A 27,404-nucleotide genomic window follows, 5' to 3' on the forward strand; every position below is an offset into this window, starting at 1 on the left:
TGTCCGGCAGCAACGAGATATTCAGGGCCTCCGATTTCGCCTCATTAGTTTTAAAGCCCGACGCCAGTGCGAAGGCATGGAGTTCCGCAAAGAGTGCTCGCAGTGACTGCATCGGACTGGTGAGGGACAATAAGATATCGTCCGCGTACAAACTAATTTTGTGCGTATGTCCGCCAAAGGGAATGCCGGAGATAAGTTTGTGGTGTCGTACTCTCTGCGCCATCGGCTCCATATAGAGTGCGAACAGGAGGGGGGAGAGTGGGCAGCCCTGTCGGGTGCCTCTGCCAATGTCAAATCTCGGGGAGGTATGGCCATTAACTCGCACTGCTGCATTGGGGCGGCGGTAACAATTATATATACGGTGTCGGAGGGTTTCTCCGAACCCGAAGTGCCACAGTACTTGGTCAAGGTAAGGCCAGTGCACCCTGTCAAATGCTTTTTCTGCATCGATAGTGAGAAGCATACAGCCCGGTCTCGTACGCGAACCGGCCTCGATGAGGTGGAGGACCCGCCGGGTGTTGTCGCTGGTCTGCCTTTGTGGGATGAAGCCTGACTGGTCAGGCTCTACCAATTGCTGCATGTACGGCGCTAGGCGACTTGCGAGGATGCCGGTGTAAAGCTTCAGATCTATGTTTAGCAGAGAGATAGGCCGGTAGGATCCGCAGTTAGTTGGGTCATGACCGGGCTTGGGGATCACTGAGATGGCCGCCTCGAGCAAATCTGGAGAGATGGTGCCGGGCTGATCAAAGGTGTTGAACAGGTCACGCAGGATAGGGGCAACCTTGGGCAAAATGTCTTATAGAAGGCCGCTGTATTGCCATCTGGTCCTGGGGATTTCCCCACTTTAAGGCGGGATATCGCCGAAATGACCTCCTCTAGGCCCATGGGCCGATCCAGGAAGTCCGCTTGCGCCTGGTTTAGGGCGGGGAGCGCCGCGCCTCGCAGATAGTCCATTCCGGCTTTCGGGTCGAGGCAGTCTGCATCATAGAGGGTGGCATAGAAGTTACCGAAGGCAGCCGCTATGGCCGCGTCCTCTGTGATCTGGGTGCCTCGAGCGGATTGGAGGGAGCGTACCTGCTGCCTCTGAGTCTGTGCCCGTAACCTACTCGCTAAGAGTTTCCCACAGCGGACACCCCCGGTGTAGTATGCGTGCTTGAGGCGCATGGCGGCGTACTCAGCCACATCTTGGTCTAGGGCAGCCAGCATCTTCCTTTCGGTGCACAACTGGCACCACGCCCGCGCGGCCCCGGTGCGCTGGTGCATCTGCTCCAGTTCAGCCACCCGTTGGGTGAGTTCGGCTCTCTTCAGCGCTCTTTCCCTATTTTTAGCGGCGGCGATTGATATGATTTCACCGCGGAGGACCGCCTTGAGTGCCGTCCACTGAGTGGCCTTAGTCGTGTCCCCAATCGCATTGTGTGTCAAGAATTGAGTGATCGCGGCTTGGAGCCTGTCTTGAGTGTCTGGGACCTGCAGAAGCCCGTCCCGAAGCCTCCAGTGTCGCTGAGGTGTCGGCATGGGCGCCACCTGAAAAGTCGCCACCACTGGTGAATGGTCAGACAGTGAGGCCGGAAGTATCTCCACGTCCTTAGCCTGTGCCGTCAGCTGGGAGGAGCACAAAAAATAGTCCAACCTCGCGTAGGTCTGGCGGGCCGCTGAATAGTATGTGTAAGCTGTCGTATGTGGATGGGAGTGTCTCCATAGGTCAGTGAGGCCTAGATCTGCAATATGTGTGTGTCCTGATGTCGAAAGTGCCCCCACCTGTCCGAGTCTCTGACCTGAGCGGTCTGCTGTGTTGTGGAACACTAGGTTGAGATCTCCACCAAGAAGTAAGTGTGGGTGCGCGGTAGCCGTGGCTGTCTCTAGTGCTGTGTGTAAGAACCTTTCCTGGCCTTCGTTCGGCGCGTAAACAGAGCCCACCAGTAATGTATGGCCCGCAACCTGAAAACTATGTTGATCTCAGCCTCTTTCTGTATGATCCTCCCCTCAAAGGACTTGGCCACTAATATTGCTACCCCGGCTACCTTTTTCTGAGTGGAGGAGAAAAACTGCCAAGGGAAGGAGCACGACTTAAGTCTGTGTTGGTCTTTAGATATGAGGTGTGTCTCTTGTAGGAGGCAAATGTCAGCTTTCGAGTGTTCCAAGAAGGACAGTATCGCCTTGCGCTTGACTGGGTTGTTGAGGCCCCACACATTAAGTGAAAGTATAGTCAAGAGGCGTGTCATGGTGGGTGCAGTATGGAAGGAGCTACGCCCCGCCCCTGGGCCGCGGGCGTGAGTTGTAGGACAATACCTCGCTCGGCGTAGGTGTGTTCGCCGACCCCATCTGTAAGGCTAAAACCCCCCGGACAAGGAGAGCCCTCCCCCTCCCCCCTCCCTCCCCCCTCTCAACTCCCCCCAACCCAAACATTCGCAACTCCCCCCTCCCAGCCCACCCCCCATCCCTTCGTCCCAACTATGAAAAGATTTCGATCAAACACAGTCCCAGGTCCAGGTAGTAGTCCACTGGACCCGTGGTAAGGTATATCCTCGGTGTGTAGGCAATGGCAACGGTGTTGTTGAACAAATCTTTCCCCCATCTGCCGTCGTAGATGAAATGTTAGGGTTTCAGCAGGGAAAGTGTGCGGAGTCCAAAGCCTCCGCTGCCGGCTCAAACGGTCCCGGCCTCATCGTATCCATCTGGGCCATAACTCCATCAGTCTGGAGGTCAGCCGTTGTCCGGTTTCACCAAGCCCTGTGCTACGGTTTCCACTGCCGCTCGTTGACCTTCCTCGATCTCCGTCGCTGCGGGGCGCCTCGGTCTGCGGCGACGTCGTTGCTGCTTCCATCGCCCGGCAGTGTCCTCACTGGCAGCACCCTCCCTTGTGGGGCCCTCATCCTCCGTCGGTTCCTCAATGCCCAGGAGGCTGCAGGCCTCCCTGAGGGAACGCAATTGGTCAAGGTTGTTGCCTAGCTTGAACACCAGGCAGAAGGGGTGCCCCCAACTGTAGGAGATATTGCGCTTTCGTAGTTCGGCCGTGACTGGCCGAAAGGTGCGTCGCTTCTCCAAGGTATGGGCCGCGAGGTCTTGATACAGAGTCGGGGAATGTGTGCCAAAGGTGACCGGTGCCATCTGACGCGCCTTGTTAAGGATCTCTTCTTTTGTTCTAAAGTCCTGCACACAAACTAGAATGTCCGCTGGGTGGACCGCATTAGCTCTAGGCGGGCCCGTCCGATGGGCCCTGTCTAGTCTCAGGGGGGAGTCCACCGGCCGGCCCAGAATGTGGTTGAACAGTCCCTGAGTGAATTGAAAGAGATCTTCTGTGTCAGGGGACTGCTTCACTCCCCTAATCCTGATGTTGTGCCGCCGGGAGCGGTTCTCCAAGTCCTCAGCGTGAGTTTGGAGGTCTACCTGCTGGTCATGTATGCGTACTAACTCTTGCCGCAGTGCCTCTAGCTCCGCATCCCGCGCGTCGCTTTTTGTCTCCAAATCCGCCACTCTCTCTCCAATGGCGTCGGTATCGCGGCGTACCTCCTTTATTTCCTCCTGGAGTTCCTTCTTTAGGGCGTGGATGTCCTCTCGTAGACCGGTAAAGAGGGACTCCAAAAAGGACCGCGTGACAGGGCCCTCTGGGTCCGTCTTTCCCAAGGACGGAGAGTCTGAGGCCTTCTTCTCGGTGCCCACCCGGTGGCCGGTCGTCGCGACGTCTCTCCGTTTCCCCATCGTGCTAGGGGTGAAGAGCTCTTTTATGGTGCGGTCTTTCCGGGTTCTCCCGATGGACATGTCCCTTTTAGGCCCTCCCCAGCGCACCGATCAGCCACCACTAGTGTCGGAGGCCTGTGAGTCCCAAAACCTCGAGTGCGCCAATGTCCCACAGTGCTAGGCACGCAGGCGGCTCAAGGACTAGCGAGTCGTATGGGAGGGCAAGGGGTAGGACCGGGCCCAGTCACAAAATGGCGGACTAACACTGAGGAGTCCGGGCGGTCACGAGGCAGCGAGTCACTGAGCGGGCAGAAGAAGTTCTAGGCGTAGGGGTCCCCTCGATCACAGCACCCACGTGTGGTCTCTATTCGGCCTCCAACCACCTGCTAGTGACCTCTGGGCAGGCCGGTCCTCCGCCGCTCGTCGCCTGTTTCACAGCGTGGGCTGGTGTATGGCCCTGCACCTGTCCTCGGCGGGTGCAGTGCAGTAGTATCAGGCTGTAGAGGAGGGGAGCGAAGGGCCAGTATAAGGCGCTGTCCAAGTCGCGGCGCTGAGCCTACAAAATGGCGACCTCCCTTGAATTCCAGTAACCGCCGGGGCTGAGGGTGAATGTGGGCGCCCTGCAGCGTGGGAGGGGGTCCGGCGCTGCCACTGTTCCTCCCCCGCTATCCCCGTTCCGCCGGTTCTGTCCCGCTGGCCGCCGGGAGGTTGTTTGTCCACCCCTTGCACCTCACCTCGGACCGCCAGCCGGTCTCTCCAGGCGCCGCTGTTCGCTCCGCTGGTGTTCACCGGCAGCCCCGGCAGCGTTCAGGGCCGGGGTAGCTCCGTTGTCCGGGAGTGACAGCAGGTCCGCAGGAGCCTCCGCTAGGGAATTGCGGGAGGCCTCGCGCACCGCCGCGCGGGTCGGACCTGCCGTCACCACAGCCGCCTGCTTGGAGTGTCACAGAGGCGGCCTCCGGGCTCCGCCCACCACGGCCTCGCTCCCGCCGCTCCGCTCTCACCAGGCCCCAATGGCCGCTGCAAGGGCGGGCCCGGCGGGAATTGGGCGCCGTCGGTCGTCAGTGCCAACTGTTAGTGCCACTGCCGCAGTAATGTCGGTTTCGGGCACTCCAGGAAACCACTCGGGCCGGGATAGGTGCTGTATTAATGCTAGAATACGGCGGCCGGCGGCGGGAGCTCGGCAGAGCACGTCCGCTCACACCGCCATCTTGGCCACGCCCCCCCTGGTATAGTTTTTTTTAATCAAAGCGGCGCTCTGCCTGAGAACCTTTTTATTTTTATTAAAACTGCACTCTGCCTGGGGTAGATTTCCTATAAAGCTGTATTTTATCTTGAATCGTTTTTTTTTAATTAAAGCTGTACTCTGCCTGGGATAGTTTTTTAGTTTTTTAATAACACTATTCTCTGCCTGGAATCGTTTTTTATTAACACTATTCTCTGTCTGGAATCGTTTTTTATTAGAGCTGTACTTTCTCTGGTATAGCGTTCTATTTAAGCTGTACTCTGCCTGGAACAGCTCTCTTTTAAATCTGTACTCTGCCTGGGATAGTTTTCTATTACAGCTGAACTCTATCAGCAATTGTTTTTTTATTAAAACTGTATTCTGCAAGGGATATTTTTCAATTAAAGGTGTACTCTGCTTGAGATACTTTTAAATTAAAGCTATACTCTATCTAGAATAATATTTTATTAATGCTCTACTCTGCCTGGGATAGTTTTAAAGCTCTACTCTGCCTGGGATAGTTTTAAAGCTCTACTCTGCCTGTGATAGTTTTAAAGCTGTACTCTGCCTGGGATGGTTTTAAAGCTCTACTCTGCCTGGGATAGTTTTAAAGCTGTACCCTGCCTGGGATAGTTTTAAAGCTGTACTCTGCCCGGGATAGTTTTAAAGCTGTACTCTGCCCGGGATAGTTTTAAAGCTGTACTCTGCCCGGGATAGTTTTAAAGCTGTACTCTGCCTGGGATGGTTTTAAAGCTGTACTCTGTCTGTGATAGTTTTAAAGCTGTACTCTGCCTGGGATAGTTTTAAAGCTGTACTCTGCCTGGGATAGTTTTAAAGCTGTACTCTGCCTGGGATAGTTTTAAAGCTGTACTCTGACCTGTGATAGTTTTCTATTAAAGCTGCAATCTGCCTGGAATAGTTCTCTATTACAACTGTACTGTTCCTGGGATAGTTTTCTATTGCATTGGTCAATTCGATGCCTATCATGGCCATGATACCTGCACACATAACAACAATATTAAGAAATATGATAATGGTGATTTCAATGCACACCATGATGTATGTATGTGTAACGATGATAATATTGATAAATGCAATATCTATGACCGCCATGTAATATGTGCACTAAGGGATGAGTTTGTATCATTGCTGCCGAAGCTGTGATCAGGTGCACCCCATGTCGGACATCTGGACACGTTCACACTGTGTTCATGCAAGACGAAGAGTCACCTGTTCCATTCATCAGATGGCTGAGATTTATGGTTCTATGAGTAGACCTGGATTTATATGCTCTACCACAATGTGTAAAAGATTTATTGTACCACCACAATGGTATAAAATGTCAGCCAAAACCCATGTACATTAAGATAGTCTTCAGACACAACTCTGTTACTGCCACGGGTCACCATGTTCCAAGTGGCGGTCCTCTACTTGGAACACGGCGACCCAGGAGTACTGGCTGCTTTACGTCCAACAAGCCTATATCGGGGCCATCAGGTACTTACCCGCACTAATGGAGATCTAACCTTGATCCTCTCCCGGGATACAATCACAGTAATTACTTGACCGGAGCTAACTCTCCACATGCAGAAAATTAGACGTCCTTTGGTATTGAAGAGTGACTGGGACTTTTGAAAGGACTTTTTTCATTATTCAGAATAACGAGCATTCAAGATAATCATCTACAAGGTCACGGGCCCTGCCGGGTCGGAAATATCACCGGTAGAGTGACCTATTGGCCATATTACCTTTAGCACACCCCTGAGGAGTCGTGGTCCACCGCAACGAAACACGTGTCGTCTGGTTGTGGAATCATTAAACCTTCCCAAATCACCTCTGAATCAAACTTTGAGCTTGTTGTTTGTTGACTTTGGCTTTCTCTAAAAATTGTGTGTTCTAACTGTACACAACTGAAATATATTTTGTTATTGTGTGCATAGGCAATACTGCAGTACACTGCCTGGGATAGTTTTCTACTAAATCTGTTCTCTAGCTGGTATAATTTTCTATGAAAACTGTACTCTGCCTGGGACAGTTTTCTATTAAAACTCTCTGTCCTTCTTCAGGTGCCACGCTCGGTCTGCAGTGAGAGTTGTCCCTCTGGGTATCGGCAAGCTGCCATGGAGGGAAAGCCTGCTTGCTGTTTTGACTGCATTCCTTGTTCCCAAGGGGAGATCGCCGACAATGGTAAAGTTCGCTGCTGGAAGTGTTTTGGAAAAAACATAAATGTAAAATTATGATTAAGCCATGACATTATAAGAAAATATTAGCATTTATAGACTATTGAAAGATATTCTTATTAGCTGTTTTTGTTCAGTTACTTTCATTCAGGGGACCTCCTACAGGCAGTAGCCCTACATAAGAGCAGCCGGTCAGCTCCATGAAGTCATATTATTTAGTACAGGTGCTCAGTGCACCAGACAATCAGCCTGATTCATGAAGCCGAAATGGGCTCGCAAAGGGCCAGATTCTGAGAATCTGGCCCTTTGCGAGCTCTATTTTTGCATTTGGGATTCATCATCCCAAATGCAAAAATCGGTAATAGCGATTTCGCTATTTTGCGATGAATTACATTTAAGGAATCTCTATTTGAGATTTTAAAATTGCGAATCCGCAATTTCGGCCCGCTATTTACCGCGAGATCAAACCTCGTGGTAAATAGCGAAAACTTTTAAAAGCATTTTTCTAAGTTGCATGTTGCACACACACATGTCCTTTGGACATGTGTGTGCGCAACACCTGTTCGTATTTACTTATTTACTTTTAAGGGGTGCTACAGGGTGTCCTTTGGACACCCCTGGCACCCTTTAAATCGCAATCTTATTTGCGATTAGCAAATTGCTAATCGCAAATAAGGAATACTCCCCATTCATTCCTATGGGCCTTTTGGCCCATAGGAATGAATGGAGAGTTATTCCTTATTTGCGATTAGCAATTTGCTAATCGCAAATAAGGAATATGTAGGAATCGCTTTTGTTTTTGCGATTCCTACATGAATGCCGTTTTGCGAGTCTGAAATAGCGATTCCTTATGATTCGCTATTTCAAACTCTCAAAACGGCACTATGATGAATCAGGCTGATAGATTCTTAATCCTTCTCAGCCAGGCTTTTTCAATCAGTGTAATATTTGCTTTAATCCTTAATCCGCGTATAACATTTTTATTTACTGTAAACTGGGTTCATTGACATATCGGTGGAGTGAATTTAAGAGTTCAGTAGAGACTATATGTTCTGGATCATACGTATACCAGAAGGGCTGTAAAGTGTTGTTAAACTCTTCTCAAGGAACAGAGTGTAGAGAAGGATCCATGCCTCAACCTCCTGAGCCCATACCACCTAGAGCCCTGGCTGCTGTTATCTCTCTCAGAACACCAGTGTTTAGATCGAGCTGAGCAATAGGCCCATGGAGAAACAGAGTCCAGAGAAGGGCCCATGGCGGCCATTATCCTACTCATATTTCTGGTGCTTTGATAGAGCTGAGCAATAGGCCCATGGAGGAACTGGGGGACATATTATCAACAAATAGCGATATTTATCGCTATGTAGGCTTAGCGACAATTTTTTTATCGCCGCGCAGCACTGGATTTTATCGCTGAGATAACGTGCTATTAGCAACGTTTATCCCAAAAGCGATAAAATTCCAGGCGATAGCGGCAAAATCCGTGAATATCGCTGAGAATACAGCGATATTCAAGCATTATCGCTAACAGGGTCTTAGCCATTATATCCACCTCCCATTGGATATAACAGCTAAGAACTGGTCTGAGCAGGCGTTCGTTTTTGGAGATATTCGCATTTAGCGCGAATATTCCCAATGCTACGCCTGTGTTGGTAATAGGCGATAGCGAGGTTAGCGACTGCTTTCAGTCGCTGACAGGTTGGGAACGCCCACTTTGCATGTCATTAGCGATAAATATCGCTGACATGCACAGCCGGCCCTAAACTGCTCGCTATAGCCTACAAGCTGTCGCTAACTGCTGTTGGCGACAGCTTGCTAATAGGGCAATAGAATTATCGCCGCTTAGCAGCCGGAAACGGCAGCTAAAGCAGCGATAATTCCCTATCGCCACCCTTGATAATATGCCCCCAAGTTTTCTTTTGAATCTAAAGAAGTCCAGTTTGACACCAACACAAGATCTCCAGTTCATAGGTGCTCATCTAAGTATGAACTTGGGGGAAGTGTAGCATCTGGAGCTAAGGAGGGACAAGTTGTCTCCTTCCTTCCAGTGACTCCTTCTCCAACATTGTGGCTCTGGCTAAAGGTGCTGGGACCCATGGCTTTCACATAGCTTGTTCTTCCCTGAGCCACATTACACCTGTACCCGTTAATTAACCACAGCTTCAGTGGAGAAGTGTGGCTCAGGGGTTAGAGGCGGCAGACCCGGAAGCTGAGATCGTCCCTGGACCAGGGTTCAATTCCCCGCCTCGGTGGGTCTTGGGCTCAAAAATTCCACGGACTCGATAATTCTCACTCCGGTGCCTTCTCGACTCACGGGTTCACACTCTGCGACTCTGGGCAATAGCTTGCTTAATCTCCACAACGGCCCCTCGCGGCGGGATGCCTGGCTTTCACCTTGTGGATACCCTGCCGGGGTTATCTCACAGGGGAATACCAGGACGGGTTCCCTAAGCAAGTGCTTAGATACCGACCTCGGTCAGTGATTTGCGCTATATAAATACATGTACATTTACATTTGGTGGAATCCAGAGTATCTCAGGATTATGAGCAGATGGTGCCTTTATCATTAGAGGTGGTTGAGTCCCTCAGCTTGTGGTTGGAATGGAAGAATCTAACAGGGGTCTGGCTCTGGAGACACCCCACCACTCATACCAACTACAGGTGGGAAAATGTAGGCTAGGGAATGACTTTGTGGGAGCAGATGGCCCAGAAATAATTAAGAGGAAGGGCTCAAGAAAGTAGGAGGCATATTCATCAAGTCATAAAATGAATTGAAGAAGAATAGTAGTAAAACAATCAGGATACTACAGTCATCTTGCTACGGTGCATAACAGGGAAAGTGCCGAAAACATTATACAGCACATTCTTGTCTTTTTCCAGTGCTGGCGCACCTTTTGCTGCCTAGCACACATGCAGGCATCCTTGCACCATGGTGCAGGGGTGCCTGTGTTGTAAGCCAGATTGTTTCATGCAGGATGGAACACCATCGTGCAAAAAACAATACCTGAGATGTTTTCCTCTTTCTATGTGTATTTAAAAAAACACACATATAGAAAAAGGAAAAAACTAGGAGAAATAAACATATTTCTCCTCATTAGGTCTCCCCTGGGGTTGCATAGCAGTTCCACACACTTATAGAAATGCTTTCCTGCAGGACAGTAACACAACGCAGCGATTTATGCTGTGTTGAATTGCTCCACATTTATCAGGCCCCCCATAGCCACACTAAGGGTGTTCCTTCAGATGAGGGGACCACTCGGTTTTGGAGAGTGTGTGCGTGAAACGGGTGAAGGTGCTATTTATATACTATCACTAAGAAGGTCATTCAGACACCATTTTAATATGCAAATGAAATGGAACATTTAATTATGTTAACATCACTTGGTAAATGAACGTTGAACCTGTAACATTGGAAGTATTTTTCTTTTCAGATATGCCAATGAATTGCAAGAAAAGAGTATGTATAATCATATATTAATATAAGCATACTTTTCACTTTTTGTTTTGGAGTGGTACTCACAGGGCTGGACCCTGTTGTAGTCCTGAAGAAGAGCTGTGGGGTACAGCTCGAAACTAGTTGACACTTTTACTAGGGCACTGTGTTTCATAATAGAACCGGCTTACCTAGTAAACCACCCCATTTTTAATATATCCACTAGGAGCCTGAATAAAGTTAGTTTAACTCACTAGTAGGATATTTTTAATTTTTCACTCCACTTCATTTTCCCCTTTCTCTCACATTACACGACACATAGTCTTCATAAAAAAGTGCTCCTACGCAACCCCGTTAGTTGTAGCACGCCTCAACCCGCAGCGGGTTGGGAAGCCCCAATGATGAAGCATGTCACCGTGAGGAAACTCCGGTGAGTGAGGGGACTATAAAGAAAAAGTTTTCTTTCCCTGTTTCTGAAACAGACCTAAAAGTGTCATGTCTCAGTAGCTAGTCAGGTTCTCTGGATCTGAATTTTTCAGATCTTTTTTGAATAAGTATTGCTGTGGAGGGCGAACCTGGCTGACCTCTTCCTCTACCTCCCCCTGTTTTGTATTTCACAGATATACACTGGCAGGTCTGAAATGTGCTGATAATGTAGCGCGAAAGAAACCAAGATTCTGCTCCTGATAAAATGTTGAAAAAAACGTAGACAGTTTCCACATTGTAGAGCATAAACAATTTTAATCCCTAAGATGGGCAGACATTAAATATTACAATAATTGATAGTTTTCAGACTGAGTCCAGTTGTTATGAAATGTATTTCGTAGGTTTCTCCGTACATTTAATAAAATGGGTATGCAGTTTGAGTGCTTTTAAATGTATAAAACCAAGGGGAATTTTATCAAGAACAGGCGATAAAATTATCCCCGCTTTATTGGTAGGAAACGGCAGCTAAAACAGCGATAATGGCTTGATAATATATCCTTGTGAATTCCCATAGCAGCCCAGGTTAACACCAGAACCTGGGCTGCTATGGGAATTCACAAGGGCCTATTATCAAGCCCATTATCGCTGCTTTAGCTGCAGTTTCCTGCTGATAAAGCGGCGATAATTTTATCGCCTGTTCTTGATAATATGCCCCCACATTCCTACAAGTCCATGCTCCATTTCCTTTAATTTTTCCTATACCACCTCCATCCCAGTGAAGGAGGGAAACCTAAAAAGCTCGCATATTTGACAATTTTTCATCTCACATAACTAACTTGACCAATGAATCCAAGATGGAGGAGAGATGGAAAAAAAAGTCTCTTTTAATTTGAACTAAGCACACTATGGGGCATATTAGCAAGAACCTCGTTAAAATTATGGCAGTTTTAGCGGCAGTTTCCTGGCGATAATAGTCTTGTTAATATGCATTATAGAATTCCAATAGAAGCCCAGGTTAGATGTCCTGCACATCTAACCTCGGCTTCTATTGGAATTCTATAACGCATATTAGCAAACCCATTATCGCCGTTTGAGCTGCAGTTTTCTGCCGCTAAAACGTCGATAATTTTAACAAGGTTCTTGCTAATATGCCCCTAAATTCTCTTGCACCCTTAGTTTTCTAATTATTTTTGGAGAAATAAGTTCAGAAATATTCCAGGGTCAATTGATTGGTTTTCTGTAAGAGCCTCACACTCTCTATTGGTGTTATGCTTCATCATCGGGTCTTATCCTGACCCCTATACCCCAGGATGGGCTCAACCATACCAACAAGAGCACTTTTGGAACGGGGACCGAGAGACATACAAATGCCTTGAGAGACCCCGATAGCCCTAGGGTATTGGCTACAAGTGAAAACAATGGGCCCGATTCACAGAACTAACTTAAGACAAAATCCTAAACTTACTACCATTTTGGTATTCACAGAAGGCACTTATTCATTTTGGTATTCACAGAAGGCACTTCCTCATTTTGGTATTCACAGAAGTTAGGAGTCCTAACTTTAGGACTCCTGAATGCCTTCTGTGAATACCAAAATGAGTAAGTGTCTTCTGTGAATACCAAAATAGTAGTAAGTTTAGGATTTTGTCTTAAGTTAGTCCTTGTCATGTTAGTGCCCTAAGTATTTTTGGTTATTTGCCTCTTTTGTTAGGAAAGCCGGACCAACATGCCCCTGTAGTCACACTTCCGTCAAGGTGGCAATGTCGCTTTATAACTTAATTATGTTCCGCTTTTGTCTAACAAACAACAAATCAATTGAACCTGGAATTTATCTGCACTTATTCCTGAATAAATATTAGGAAAGCTCAGAGGTGCAGTATAACTGAGTATAACTGAGTGTGTTAAATTTTGCACCTCAAACAGTAGACATATCCCTATGGTAATACTGATTTTGTAGTGTCAGCAGTTTATAAACAGTGATCTTAATTTTATGAAAATATACCGCTGAGGATCATTTAGGATCATTTTTCACACCTGGGCAAAATATTTTAGCTTTTGATGTGGGCGATCTAGAACATTTTTCAGACACTTGCAGAAAAATAAACAATATTGACAATGACTGATATCATTCAATAATTTATTTTTCATTTTATCATGTATCAAAAATATTTGTTTAATTAATATTTGGATTAAAAGGTTTTTTATATTTTTTTGTGTCGATTTTCATTAAAACAGTTTCTTGGTTGTTGTATATATCAGTGAATACATGAAGACTTTGTTCATATGTGATAAATTCATACACAAAAACATTCAATGGATATTTTTCAATTTCATCTGAACAAGGTTAACACATCAATTAAGAATGCATGTTTGTTGATGGTTAATAATACATAATACGTATGTCAAAGTGATGTGAATAAACTGGTGGTTGGTTTACAAACTACGCGTGTTTCGGCAAAGCCTTCGTCAGGACTCCATCACAGTATAAACTGGAAAGGATACAAGACAGCAACAAAAGAAACCTAGATGTTTATGCCCAAGGTTTTTATGATTCAACTATTTTAGTCATGAGACAAAACATAAACAAAAGGATATCAATCTGAAGTTGTGTTAATAAAGAGAATATTGAAAAGGTGCTACAGAAACCTCATACCCAAACAATTAGACGTTTACATGCTTTTAAAGGACAAGGAGAGAAAAGAAGAATATGTTCCCCAACCAATGTCTCTACATTAAAAATGTGAATAGAATGTAAGAATTACTAAGTGAATCATTGAGACATGAGATAAGAAATGGAAAGAGAGAGTAAAACCAGATGTGTTGTACATAGAGCAATATTACTGAGGACATGGGTATGGATTCTGGTCAAAATCTGAAACAGTTTCATCTAAACTGTATTACCTCGAATAATGATATGCTACAACTCTGGCTTGGTAACTTCAGTATCGGTGATCAATAGGCGGCCTGACTGGAAGATTGATGGACTCTGTCCAGTTGCAAAATAGAAAACACCTGTTCCCTATAATAGATGATGAAATAAGAGAATAAGTGGCAACCTAAAGTGCTAAGCTAGATGTGCAACTGGGGGCAATGGATATACTAAGCTGTACAATTGTATATTTGGTGTGCCTGGGGATCTGGGAGTCTTCCCCGGTACACCACCACAGATTGCTTTAATCTTCCACCGACAATTGCGGTCTTGTATCTTTACCAGTGAAAGGCCACTGTGGCCAGCTGACTATACGAATAAATAGGAACCAATGTTAGGACTCCACGTGTGCATGTAAGGATGTGACATCATTACATCCACATGCCAAATTGATCTAACCGAAGGCTGCCAGTATATGTAAAATGGACCTCATGACCCAATCAAAGCAATGGAAAATTTTGGAAGAATACAAGGTCTAACTAAGGGACATAACATGGTCCTGACAGTACAGCCTCACATATTTAGATTTGCCCGATGCCTTAACGTGTACCTATCTAGGTCACAGATTATTGTAAGCTCTCCGTGCTTACCAACACTGTTAGTTTTGAAACATGTTGTATCAATGAGAGTACATGTTGGATATCCAAGTGTCAATGCATCCTCACTAATGACCTGTGATAAGTTCCTCCTAACTAACGCAGCAATTAAATATCAAAGTCACAGATTATTCAATACTTTCTAACATGCCCTACCTGTTATTTTCAAAACAGGTGGACTGCTTGTGAATGCTTATCAAATGCCCACGTCTCAATGCAGCCTCACGGCTATCATAAGATGAATTCCTCGTGACAAAAATAGCATTGAGATAACCATGCTGACTTGTTTATTCAAACTGCGCAGACTAGAAAGCCCATATATGTTATGTTATGTTAACTGAGCTTATAAAGTGCGCAGCTGCCTCAGCGAAGATGCGTACCGGCGCTAGCAGCAGGAAGGCAAGGAGGCGATAGACTGGGCACAGAGGCAAAAGAAGAAGAGAGCACAACAAGATAAGAATTAGGCCGCAGGAAAGAGGTAGGTCTTAATGGTTTTACGGAAGGCAAGCAGGCTATCCAGGCTTCGCATCTGATAGGGCAGAGAGTTCCATAGCTTGGCTGCTAAAAAATGAAAGGACCGCCCCAAGGAACAGGTACCATGTCTTCTGGTATTGTACAAATGTTGCCTTATCTTAGATAATAGGTGAACTGCGCAATAGGCCCTCTCATTTGTCCCTAAAACACTAGCCTGCTCAGTTTGTCCATGTAGTCTAACTCAATTCAAACAAATCAAGCAACAAGGGCAGATGACAGAGAAAAGGTTGTGAAGTATGCTAAAGGGTCCAGAAGAGGACACAGAAGGTGATAGCCCCTAGGTAGATCAGCTATGGGGGCTGCAGACCCAGCAGACCAAGGCTCAATGCTGGATGAAACCAAATATTATGGAATGCGCTGCAGACTTGTAAGATATTTAGGACGCACCTCTCCTATCCAGTCGTGCTCATACCTGCCCCAACAATCACAAAATTCAGTCGCACATATAGAAAGATAGAAACGCCATTAATGTTGGTAATGTTGTGGGGAATGATTGTTTATGTGCAGGAAGGTGTCCATTCATGAAGAAGACACTGGTTTTTAAAGCTTTGGAGAAAAGAAACGTGGAAAACTTACATAAGGTCTAATACTGTCTGCTAGTATATGATTATGTTGGATGGGTGGCGCCCCCATACCTTGTAATATATATCTGTTTCTTTGAACTCGGGTGTGAGGTTGCGTTTTAGTGCTTTAGTCGTACGGTACGGTAAGGCTCTTTTATTGAACTGCTGAAAGAGACTAGGGGAACCAGTAAAATGGTCAACGTAGTAAGCAGATTATCTGTTTATGTTTTAGCTAGATTATTTGTGGAGCTTCTTTTGATCAGTGGAAGAGGTTACACTAACTGGTTTTAATGCATGGAATGCCAGATACTGGAACTCTGTTCAAAGCAGGTGTGATTCCGGTGTAAGGGGACCCGGGTATAACAATTATTAAAATCGAGTGCGCGTCAGTTTGTGTGGAAAAGGGAACCTATGCATTTGTTTTTGGAAAAATCTGTTCCAATTACATTAGTTGTGCTCAACAGTTTAAAGCGGTCAAGTTGAGTGTCGGCACCATTTGTAGCATGTTTAACCCTTTCGATGCTGATGACGAGCTCAGCTCGTCATCACCCACGGGATTCGTGTGCTGATGACGAGCTCAGCTCGTCATGGTGCCACTAAAATGGCATTTTCCAGCACAGGGGGGGGAAAACGCCCAGCAGCCATGTGGTTAAAGCGATCTTGGTGTGTAGTCATTGACAGACGGATGAGGGTCCTGAATTGTCACCAGTGGCATATCGCCACTGTTTTTGTAATTTGTTGGTCTTGTTTCAGTACTGGCATGCTTATGAAGATTGGCCTAGCCTTACTGATTATGGGACAGAACCCTCTATTGTTGATAAATGTTACTATCATTGGAAGCATGGCAGGGGCACTGTGTGGTACAAGCTGCAGTGGCCTCCTGACGAGAGAGATGCCACTTATTAGTTTTACAAATAATGCACTGTCCACATCACAAACATGACCCTAAACATTCACCAAAGAGCTACATGCGGATTGCTCTGCTCTATGCAGGAAGGAACATTTCTGGGGAAATATTTATTAACTTTCATCCAAAGCTGGCTAAAGCAGCCAGAGCCAGGAGACACCAAGTCGGATTCTGAAGAGACTGCTTTACCATCAATAACATCATGACATTGGCCATTCTTGCCCAGAGAGTATTATGACAGTATTAAGAGATATGGGTAAATATCTAGTTGCATGTTTTGTCGACCTCTCAATGACTTTTGACAGAGTAAACAGAGTCAAACTATGGGCGAATTTGGAGGCTTGGAGAATGAGAATGGTCTGCTAAAACGTATAATGGATTCACATAGCGACACGTGGGTGAGAGTGAAACCCTCCCATAGAAAGGAATACCCCCATAAAATCTACACCCACAATGTGTAAAAACAAGGTTGCATCCTAGCCATGCTGCTGTTTAATTGATGTATCTCTGATCTTGTGGAGGTGCTGCAGGAAGTTAGGGGATATTTCCCCAAACTAGGAAACATCAAAATTGGATATCTGGCTTACGCCAATTATATTGTTATGTTATCAGCTATGCAGAACGGGCCTCCAAAACCAGCCGGCCAGCTTACATTAATGCAACTTGAGTAACAACTTGAAGGTTAATATAAACAAAAACAATGATGGCAGTCGGTTGCAAAAAAACCCATTACACCTGGATCATAGGGCCGGATGAAATGGAGCAGGTCTCAACCGACTCATTTGGAAATCGAATATGATAACAAACTAAACTGGAAAGGCCACATGGAATACATACAACAGAATTTGACAGCTTGATCCCGAACTATAGAAAGCTTTGCTGCAAAGCTTTTGGATACACTGTGGTGCAAGTTTGTACTTATGGAGCTGTATGCTGGCCGCCATAAATCATCAGGAGAACAGAAACAGCATTGATGGCCAAGATAAGGAAAATGTTCAATCTACAGAAGCCACGGAATGGAGGGAGGTAAAAATAAGGTTGTGCGTGGTAAGACAAATTATGTAGCACCTTAAGGAGAGCGAGCACATGCTGAGTAACCACGCCAGCAGGTCAATGCACCCGCTGGCACATCGAGGGAGTCCGTAATAAGGGACTCACAGCTTACGTACTTTATGACCTATGTTTAATTGGGTGAGCTAATGCCGCACTCACCTGGGCTGTGACAACTCGCAGCCTCCACATTTTTTTTTTGTTTTTATTTTTTAAACTTTATTTTTGTGCAGGCATGAATAGAATACAGGTGTGGCGAACCCATACCAGCATTTCAGACACAGACATACATAGAGTTATTATTCCACAGCCGTTGTGCCCACAACCCTGGGGCCGGGCGGCAACACATTTTTCTTCCAGTAGCGTGCAATTTTTTCAAAGTTTACTCGCTCCACATGGAACCCCACAATCCTGCTTTTGTCATTTTCTCCCACAACTCCCCCCCCACCCCACAACTCCCACAAAACTAGAAGCACGTCCCCCACAAAGGGTGACAGTCAGCACCCATGTTCATCAATCCATGTGTCACTGGTCCATCTATTACATTCGTGCATAGTATACTGGTGCTCGCCCCCCCCCCCCATGCCACGACTTAGCATCACACATGTACGGAGTCTCCGAATGATTCACCGTCTCCGCCTTGCACAGGCAATCGTCATTATCAGGTATCCACCCTCTCCTACCTCCGCCGTCTACCCCTCTATGGGACGCCTCCTATTTGCCCCACTTCCAGGCCATGGTATTGTCTCCATTTACTCCATATCCTTCGGAATTTTTTTGGACAGCCTCTAGCTTTGTATGACACCCGTTCTGCTGCCATATAAAGGTCCAGACCTCTCCTCCATTCCTCTATCTCTGGCCGCTCCGACACCCCCCAATATTTCGCTATGTCCCTCTTCGCTACCACTAGTGCCAACACCAGGAAAATGATATGTGGGCGTGGCAGGTCTACGTCAGTCACCATTCCTAGTAGCGCCAGTTTCGGGTCTAGTGTTAGCTCTATTCCCAGCACCTCCCCCAATTCCGCGAAGATGTGAGACCAATACGTTTGAATCTTGTCACAGGACCATATAGTGTGGTAAAAATCACCCTGCTCAGCATTGCATCGAAGGCATGTGGCGTCTGCTATCCTACCCATCTTGTGGAGACGCCTTCGATCAAAGTATGTCCTGTGTAGGACATTCAATTGGATCAGCCTCAGCCTTGACTTAATGGCCACTTCTCGGGGGTGCATCAGTATCAGCTCCCAGTCTAAGTCCTCTAGTTGCCCTACTTCCGCCTCCCATATCCCTCTGAGTTTCGCCAAATTTCCCAACATATTGTTAGTGAGGGTTTTATACGTGAGAGACACTGCCTGGTGTACCATCTGCTCCTGTAGGAGTCTCCCTTCTAGAGGTGAATATTCCGGTATGTCCTGTAGTGATATCTGCTGCGCATTTCATGCATGTACGAGCTGTAGGTGTTTGTATCGTTGTGTGTGGTGTAATCCAAACTCTGCCTGCAGCATCGCGAATGTCTTCAGCTCCCCCTTACTAATCACATCCCCAATAGTAGAGATCCCTATGTCATACCATCTTTGGAAGCCTTTCAGTTTTTGGAGTTCCGTGAACCATTTGCAGTGCCATAGTGGTGTCTGACGTGTTGGCCTCCCTTCCCACCCCGTGGATCTCGTGGCTCGGGTCCATGCTCGAATCGTGATCATAGTAGCGGGCAAGTGCGTTCTCCCTGCCTTTCCCCCATACAGATAGTGAAGTACATTGTGTGCGGACAATTTATGCCTTTCTAATGCATATGTCGGGTGGTCCGCTGGTGAGTGTAACCAGTCATTAATGGGGGTCAAGTGTTCCGCCCAATAGTATGCCTCCAAGTTTGGTAACGAAATCCCTCCACTATATTGATGTCGTTGGAGTGTCTGGAGTGCAATGCGTGGTTGTTTGCCTAGCCATAGGAATGACCGCAGGTCTGCGTGGATTCTGGTGATAGTGTTAGTCGGGAGCGGATAGTACTCATTTTGAAGTGCGTAGAGGAATTTGGGCAGGGTAATCATCTTATACATCGCCGCCCTTCCCAGTAGGGTGAGCGGCAACTGTCTCCATCTCGCCATGTCTTCCACTGCCTCTTTCATTATTCGTTCCACATTTCTCTGGAACGAGAGCTTTTTGTCCAGAGTGACATAGATCCCAAGGTACTGGAACGCCTCTGAGGTGGTGAGCAGACGGTCCGGCAACGCTACCCCCTGTACTGCTCCCCGTGGCGTATACAAGACTGATTTGTGCCAGTTGATGGTGTGGCCTGCCATCGCCCCAAAGCCCTCTAACTCCCTGAACAATTTCCCTACGGAGACCTCGGGTTTCGTAATATACAACAATACATCGTCGGCATATAATGCAACTTTTTCCTGAGTATCCCCTGACTCATTACACGTGAAGCCATGGATCTCTGGGTTCTGTCGAATTTTGGCCGCCAGTATTTCTATGGTGAGAGTAAAGAGCAGAGGGGACAGCGGGCAACCCTGTCTCGTGCCCCGCTCGACACGGAATTCGCGCGATAGGCACCCATTCACACGTACCCGCGCCTTCGGTGCCGCGTATAGCAGCCCTATCCGTTTTTGAAAGTGTGGACCAAAGCCAAACCGCCGCAACACTGCCATGAGAAAAGGCCAATGTACCGCGTCGAACGCTTTTTCAGCGTCCAGGGACAGGAACCAGTGCGGCTCCGTCCTATCCTGTATTTCTTGAAGCCAGTTGTGTGTCCGTCGGAGGTTAAGCTCTGTCGCTCTATCCGGCAAGAATCCGGATTGGTCTGTGTGTATAAGGTCCGGAACAACTGTCCGTAGGCGCGTCGCTAGAATTGTGGCCAGTACTTTCACCTCCATATTCAGGAGGGATATGGGGCGATACGAGGCACAATCTTCTTCCGGCTTGCCCTGTTTGTATATCGGCACTATGGTCGCTAATGCTAAATCGCGTGGGAGTCTCCCTAGCTCGTAGGCTTCAACATATAGAGCCAACAGGTGAGGCGTCAATAGGTCGGCCGTCTTTTTAAAGAATTCGTCCGGGAACCCGTTGGGTCCTGGTGTCTTCCCCGTTTTTAATTTATTGATGGCTGTGGAGATCTCCTCCAGAGTGATTCTCGCCTCCAGCGGGGTGCTGAGTTCTACATCCAATACTGGGACATCCAGATTTTCCATATATTGTAGGGCCTCGTCTACGGACCCGAGGTCTCTGCCTCTATAGAAGTTCTTATAGTGAAGTGCGAAGGCTTCTGCTATGCCCCTGTCGGTATTTTCTAGGCCTCCCCCGTCCTTCCTGATACTCTCCACCCACCTTGCGGCTCGTTCTTTCCTGCTGAGCCATGCTAGGAGCTTGCCTGACTTGTCGCCTACATCGTATAGGCGGTGTAACGTTGCTAGGGCTTGTGTCTTTGCCTCATTAGAGACCAATTCCCTATAATCCCTTTGTTTGTCATGCAACTGCCGTAGTATACCTTCCCCTTGGTCTACAAGGTAATGTCTTTCTAGAGTCAGGATTTCAAGTTCTAACGCTGTTGCCTCCCTGTGCTGTTTGCTTCGCTCGTCTCTCAGTCTCCCTCTAATTCTATCTCTCAACACTGGCTTCATGGCCTCCCAAAAGATGGTGTTAGAGTCCACTGAACCCTTGTTCTCCGCTACGTATACTTTTATGTCTGCCCTCAGACCCCGTACTATCTCAGGGGTTTGAATATCCCAGGCTGCCAAGCGCCACTCCGTCTCACGCCTTTCTGTGTTCTGTGTTCTTCCCTAATATCGCTTATAGGGGCGAGTGATCTGATATTCCCCTTGCCTTGTAGGTGAGCTCATCTCCCTCCGACAGGTACTGCCTTGCAACAAAAATGTAGTCTAGCCTGGAGAAGGTTTTATGGGCCCCTGAGTAAAAGGAGAATGTCTCTTGCATCGGGTGTCGCCAACGCCACGCGTCAGTGAGTCCCATGTCTGCCACGTATTTCGCAAGGGCTGTTTGCGTCCCCCCTCTGCGTGTTGCTCCCGAACGATCTAATTCTTCCGACATGACGTCATTGAAGTCTCCCCCCAATATTTGCATCGTGTCCGCCGTTTCCAGTAGGATGGCCGCTACCTCTCTGAGCGTGCGTGGTTGAAATTTAGGCGGGGCATATACTGAGATAACTGTAATGCGTGTTCTGTTCCACGATCCCTGTACTCCCACATATGTACCCTGTGGATCGCTCCATGTGCGTGTGACGGTAAAGGGGTGCGTTTTGTTAATTAGTATTGCGGCTCCCCTGGCGCCCGACGTGTAGCCCGCGTGATTCAAGACTTTGTATCTTCCCCTCGCTATGAACGTACATGTCCCCGCCCGAAAGTGTGTTTCTTGCAGGAGGACGAGGTCCGGGGCGGTCCTCTTTATGTACAAATTCACCAAACCCCTCTGTGGGTGTTAGTGTACCTGCCATACTGTGTAGGTCTTCTGGAGGTCAGTAGGAGACCATAGCGGCTGTGTGTGACAACGTTGACTCTCATTCTGCTGACTGTGTCTCATCGTGTGCTCCCATGTCCAACTCCCCCCCCAACTCCCCCAACTTGTCAAAACTCCACTGTGCCCTCTCCCACCCCCCACCCCACCTCTCTCCCCCTCCAGACTCGTCCCCATCAAGGTTCAAGCTGTCAGTAGAAGTCGGTCTGTCACCCCCCCACTCCCTCCCTCTATAGAATTACGACCCGCAAGAGCCGCCTATGTTGTCCTGTGGTGTATCCCCCCCGCCGGGCTTGTATCCCCGACAAGGGTATGCACCACTCCTAGGCTCGTGTTAAGACTGTGAAAGAACTGTTACAGCTAACAAGGAATCTATACCTGAAAAACAAAAAGAGTTTAACGAAAGAAAAAGAAACAACAACTAAAAGGGTGCTGGCCACTTGCGTGTCGTGTCCGTGTCCCGGCCGACAATCAGATCATCCACTTCTACCAGGTTCACGAGTGCGAGTCTTGTGTAGTCGGTACTGTACTGCAGTTTTTGTCGGATACGTCCTGTTCCAACTGCCGGATCACTGTTTCCAGTGGGTGTAAGGAGCGCCGGTCACTGTCTGACACCTCGTCCTCCACATCCGAGTCCCTGAGGTGTTCCCCTTCTCCTTCCGAACATGCCTGGTCCCATGACTCCTCCTGTGGCCTGTGTGCCGTTCTCGACGTCCCCGGTGATTCGGATCTACCCCTCCTAGATCCCGCCGATGTGCGTGAACAGTATGGGGTTCCTGTGTATCTCGAGTACAGTCTCCTGGATCTCCTCCTCTGCTGTTTTGGCGAGCCCCACTGCGCCTTTTCCTGTGCTGCCCTTACCAGCTCCTCTCTCCCTGCCGTTTCCCTGCCATTGAAGATCGGTCTCTCCTCCAGCCATTGCCAAGCGTCCTCCGGGTGACTGAAGAAGTGTGCCTTGTCCTTGTAGATGACCTTGAGTTTTGCCGGGAAGAGCAACATATACGTAATGTTCAATGATCTCAATTTGATCTTCACCGAGTCAAAGGAGCGCCGCTGCTTCTGGACCTCCTGACTATAGTCCGGAAAAATCATTACGTTGGTGTTCTCCACCCAGATTTCGCCCATCTTCCTCGCTTCCCGCAATATTAAGTCTCTGTCAGCGAAGTTTAGGAAGCGCGCGATTACTGGCCTGGGTCGTGCGCCCTCCGGGGGTTTCGCAAGGAGTGCCCTGTGTGCTCTTTCGATCACAAAGCAGGAGGAAAAACGGGCTCCTGGGAAGGTGTCCGTGAGCCACTTGTGCAAGAATGACATCATATTGTTCCCCTCGATTCCCTCTCTAAATCCTACGAATCGGAGGTTGTTTCGTCTTGCCCTGTTTTCGGCGTCATCCACCTTCCAGATTAGCTGTCTGTGTGACGCCTGAAGCTCCGCCATTTCTCTTCGAAGTGTCGTTATCGAGTCCTCAGCCTCTCCGATGCGTGTTTCCGTCTCAGTCACTCTGGCGGAGAGGTTCTTGAAATCTTGGCGCAGGAGTGTGACCTCCGCGCCCACTTCCCCAATCTTGCCCTCCAACGCTGATCGGGATTCCTGTATGTCCGATCTCGACGCCTGGATTGCTGCCAGTAACCTGTCCGTGTCAGTGGCCCCCTCAGCTGCCGGGCCTGTGCTGTCTTTGGGTGGCCATGGCACCGCGAAGAGCTCCAAAGTGCCTTGTTTGGGCTGCCTGGGCGGGGGGTCCCTCTTCCCCATCCTCACTGCTTCAGTGGTGTGCCCAGCGATGGGGGACGCGGGCAGATTGGTCTTGGCTGCCTCCTCGTAGTGTGTCCAACAGGGATCTAGTGTATCCAGGCACTGCCTGCCTTATGTCAGCTCCCCGGTCTCAGTCCGTTACGGAGCAGCCCCACCTTTAGTGCCTCTCTATGACCGACCAGGATGGTGGACTGGTTTGGCGCTCCTTTTCCTCCCGGTCTATCTGGTAGTGGATAGTCCGGCTGTGCGTCTCCTAGTGACCATCAGCGCTGCCTGTCCCACCACGCCTCGGTGCTGCTCTGTGCAGTGTGCTGCGTCGCCCCTCAAATGTAGCTGTGGGGGTCCCCACTCCAAGCAGCGGCCCGTCTAGCGAGATTTCTATGAGTGCCCCCACCTGCTCTGCCACTGATTGCAGTCTCCGCCTACCGCCAGGCCCTTTGCCCTTGCTATGTTCAGGGTATCTCCTCCCCGGTGCACCAACCTTACGTTGTGTGACTCCTGCGCCTTCACAGGGCTTCCCCACTCAGTGCCAGCTGTCTGATTAACTATGCGGCTCCGGCGTGTTCAGGGAGCGCCTCTCTCAAGTTCGCGTGGCTGCCGATGCGCAGCGGTCACCAGTGCTGCGTGTGGGCTCTCCCCCGTGTGATGACGGTGAGAACGTGAGGAGTGGGTTTGGGGGGGGTCTCCGCCACAGTGCCCCCACGTTGTAAGGCGCTCGCACCCCACTGCCGGATTCGTCGCACAGCTCACTCACCGAGGGTGTTGGAGGTTGCGGCCGCCATGTTGGTAAAGGTGGGCTGATTCTGTGGCCTCGGCGTCCGCGTCTCCCCCTCTCTGGCTGTACCCTGCGTACCTCTTCTGGGCCGTAGCTTTAGCCGGTGTGGGTAGGGAAATCCTGTCTCTTGCCGTGGGCATCGCAGGGCTCTTCTCCGGTCGTCAGTCGGAGGGAGCGGCCGCCATGTTGTGTAGGTGTTCCTCGCGTCTCGGTGGCACCGGCTGCTCCCGGTCAACTCAGCTCGTGGCCCGGCGACCCTCTCTGGCCCAGGTGAGGACGCTGACCAACAGGGCACCTCCGACTCCGACCCCTCTGCCGTCCGCTCTCGCGCAGCCTTCGCTTCACCGAAGCGCCTCCGCCGTGCTTCGATTCTTCGCCCGGGGGGCGGTCGTGAGGGCACCGGAGCTTGTACGCCACCCCGGGCTCGTCATGTATCAGTGCTTGTTTGCGCCTCTCTACTCACAGGCAATCTCCTGTGCCCAGTGGGATGTGCTGCTCCGTCCCGGACCGCTCACTGTGCCGCCATCTTGTCCGGCCGTTACACCTTCACCATGGGCGCCGTGTCAAGTTCGGCGGAACTCACTCTGGGGGCTTCGAGTTCGGACTGTGGCTCGCTCGTCCCTCTCCAGGCGTCCCCCGACAGCCCGTGGGTGAGTTTTGGCTAGTGGTGATATATGGTTTGTCGGATATTTAGACGTCGGCCGGGAGCTCCCGGGAGACACGTCTAGTCCTGCATGCTGCTGGCCACGCCCCCCCAGCCTTCACATTTTTTAATCTTGAAGAAGGCCCCCTGACCCGTCTGCAATTTTGTGGGGCTGAAACATGTTGACCGTTCACATGGACAATCCAGTGCATTAGACTACTATTTGTCTTCCGACGCACAACATTGTTTTTACCTTCATCCATTCCGAACTGAATAAAGGTACAGTTTAGAAATGCAAGGTCCTTTTTTAACTCACCTCACTTGAGCACTTCCACTTTTTTTCACTGATCACTACTGCAGTACCCAGTGGTTTCTCCTCCTGGAGGAGGATAGCATACGAGAAAAAGAAACCCAATGATGATGCTGTCACGTTTTTAACAAGGCGGAGAACCAAGATATACTAACTCACGGCCTTTGTGAGTGAATGAGGGTTATTTATTTAAAGACGGCAAGGACATTGAACCCTGGTTACTCAGGTACAAGTGATCTATTGCCCTTTGATATTTCATACCAATTCAACTAGAACATCAATGCTCTTTTGAGGACCCAAGTTGGGTCTGTGTTAGGCATCCCTTATCTAATCAGGCGTCACCTGCCTCAGTATGCCTGTTACATAAGCAGCTCAGTTCAAGAAAGAAAACTACCCTTTACTACTGCTCTCACTATTATTCTGTAAGTTTTATGGCAAATCTTCAGAATGTGCAGTTTTCATCAAGAATGTATGTTATCTAAGTGCATACTTTCTACTTGCATTAGTTGACAGGATATATTAATGCATGATTGAAACTGATTATTTGAAGACAATGGTATCTTATTGTTATTGTAAAGATTTGTGAATATGTGTGTGTCTTGGAGTTTTTGGTTACATTTTTGTGATCTATACTTACTTTGTAATCTTTGCTACTCTAGAGTTCACTATTACATTAATAATTCACTGACTTATTTTTACTTAATTACTGTGCAAATATATTATCTTGTGACAAGTATCTTCTGCCTACAGAATGATTATTCATTATTTTGTTATCTTTCAGAGTCTGTAAGATGCTTACCATGTCCTGAGGACCAGTGGTCCAATGAGAAGCATGATCAATGCATCCCGAAGGGAATTGATGTTCTCTCCTATGAAGAGGCCTTGGGGTTGACCCTCACCATTACTGCTGCCTTCCTCACAGCCCTCACTGCGTCTGTCTTGTGTGTCTTTATCAAGTACCGAGACACATCCATTGTAAAAGCCAACAACCGTGGGCTCAGCTTTGCTCTCCTCTTGTCCCTTATTTTCTGCTTCCTCTGCACTTTCGTCTTTGTTGGCAGTCCTCGAAAGTTCACCTGCATGCTCCGGCAGACCGTATTTGGAATTGTGTTTTCCATCAGTGTTTCCTCTGTTCTGGCTAAAACTATTGTAGTTGTTACTGCCTTCAAGGCTACCAACCCCAACAGCCGTGCAAGGAAATGGCTTGGGTCAAAGACACCATGGACTATAGTGGTTTCCTGCTCACTTGCCCAAGTCCTCATCTGTGTTATTTGGTTATTGACGTCACCACCTTTTCCAGAACTGAACACAAAGTCTAGCAAAGAAAAGATAATTTTTGCATGTAATGAAGGAGATGCCATCTTCTTCTACTGCATGCTGGGATACATGGGCCTCTTGGCTACAGTCAGCTTTGTAGTGGCCTTTCTCTCAAGGAATCTGCCTGGAAGCTTCAACGAGGCCAAGCTGATCACCTTCAGTATGCTGGTGTTTGTCAGTGTGTGGATCTCTTTCGTCCCAGCGTACCTGAGCACACGGGGGAAGTACATGGTGGCGGTGGAGGTGTTTGCCATCCTGTGCTCCAGTGCCGGTCTGCTGGGGTGTATATTCTTTCCTAAATGCTATATTATTTTGTTGAAGCCTACAAATAATAATAAACTATACCTAGTGAGAAAATCACGTTCAATAAAATGAAAAAAAACCTGAAAAAATAAATCAATATCCTGCTAAAATAGTTACTGGACTCAAAGATTTAGATTAAAATGGAAGCCTGCAAAGAAAGATAATATTAGAGCTGCAGTTTTCTAGTAGAAGTTTTGCATCAGTCAACTATGTGAATCAATAACCATATTATCTTTTGGTTATATTATTAGTTCTTCTTATATTTTTATTTTTTCACAGTATAACTATTTTGATGGTTAATATTGGGAGATGTGTCATAT

At 48.1% G+C, this 27,404-nt stretch overlaps 1 protein-coding gene across 1 annotated transcript; it reads left to right on the forward strand.

The window, feature by feature from the left end:
- Positions 1-6,971: 6,971 nt before the first annotated feature.
- Positions 6,972-27,156, forward strand: LOC147693283 (vomeronasal type-2 receptor 116-like). The gene is made up of 2 exons (XM_086935891.1): positions 6,972-7,087; positions 26,246-27,156. Exons 1-2 carry the CDS (start codon positions 7,021-7,023, stop codon positions 27,154-27,156), a joined length of 978 nt encoding a protein of 325 aa, XP_086792017.1. The 5' UTR covers positions 6,972-7,020.
- The last annotated feature ends 248 nt before the right edge of the window (positions 27,157-27,404 follow it).

Source organism: Lissotriton vulgaris, chromosome 8, assembly GCF_964263255.1.
Source record: "Lissotriton vulgaris chromosome 8, aLisVul1.2, whole genome shotgun sequence".
Lineage (NCBI taxonomy): Eukaryota > Metazoa > Chordata > Amphibia > Caudata > Salamandridae > Lissotriton > Lissotriton vulgaris.

Coding starts and splice junctions, on each gene's coding strand:
- LOC147693283 (XM_086935891.1), top strand. CDS start 7,021: ATGGAGGGAAAGCCTGCTTGCTGTTTTGACTGCATTCCTTGTTCCCAA. Junction 7,088..26,245: donor AGGGGAGATCGCCGACAATG/GTAAAGTTCGCT, acceptor GTTATCTTTCAG/AGTCTGTAAGATGCTTACCA.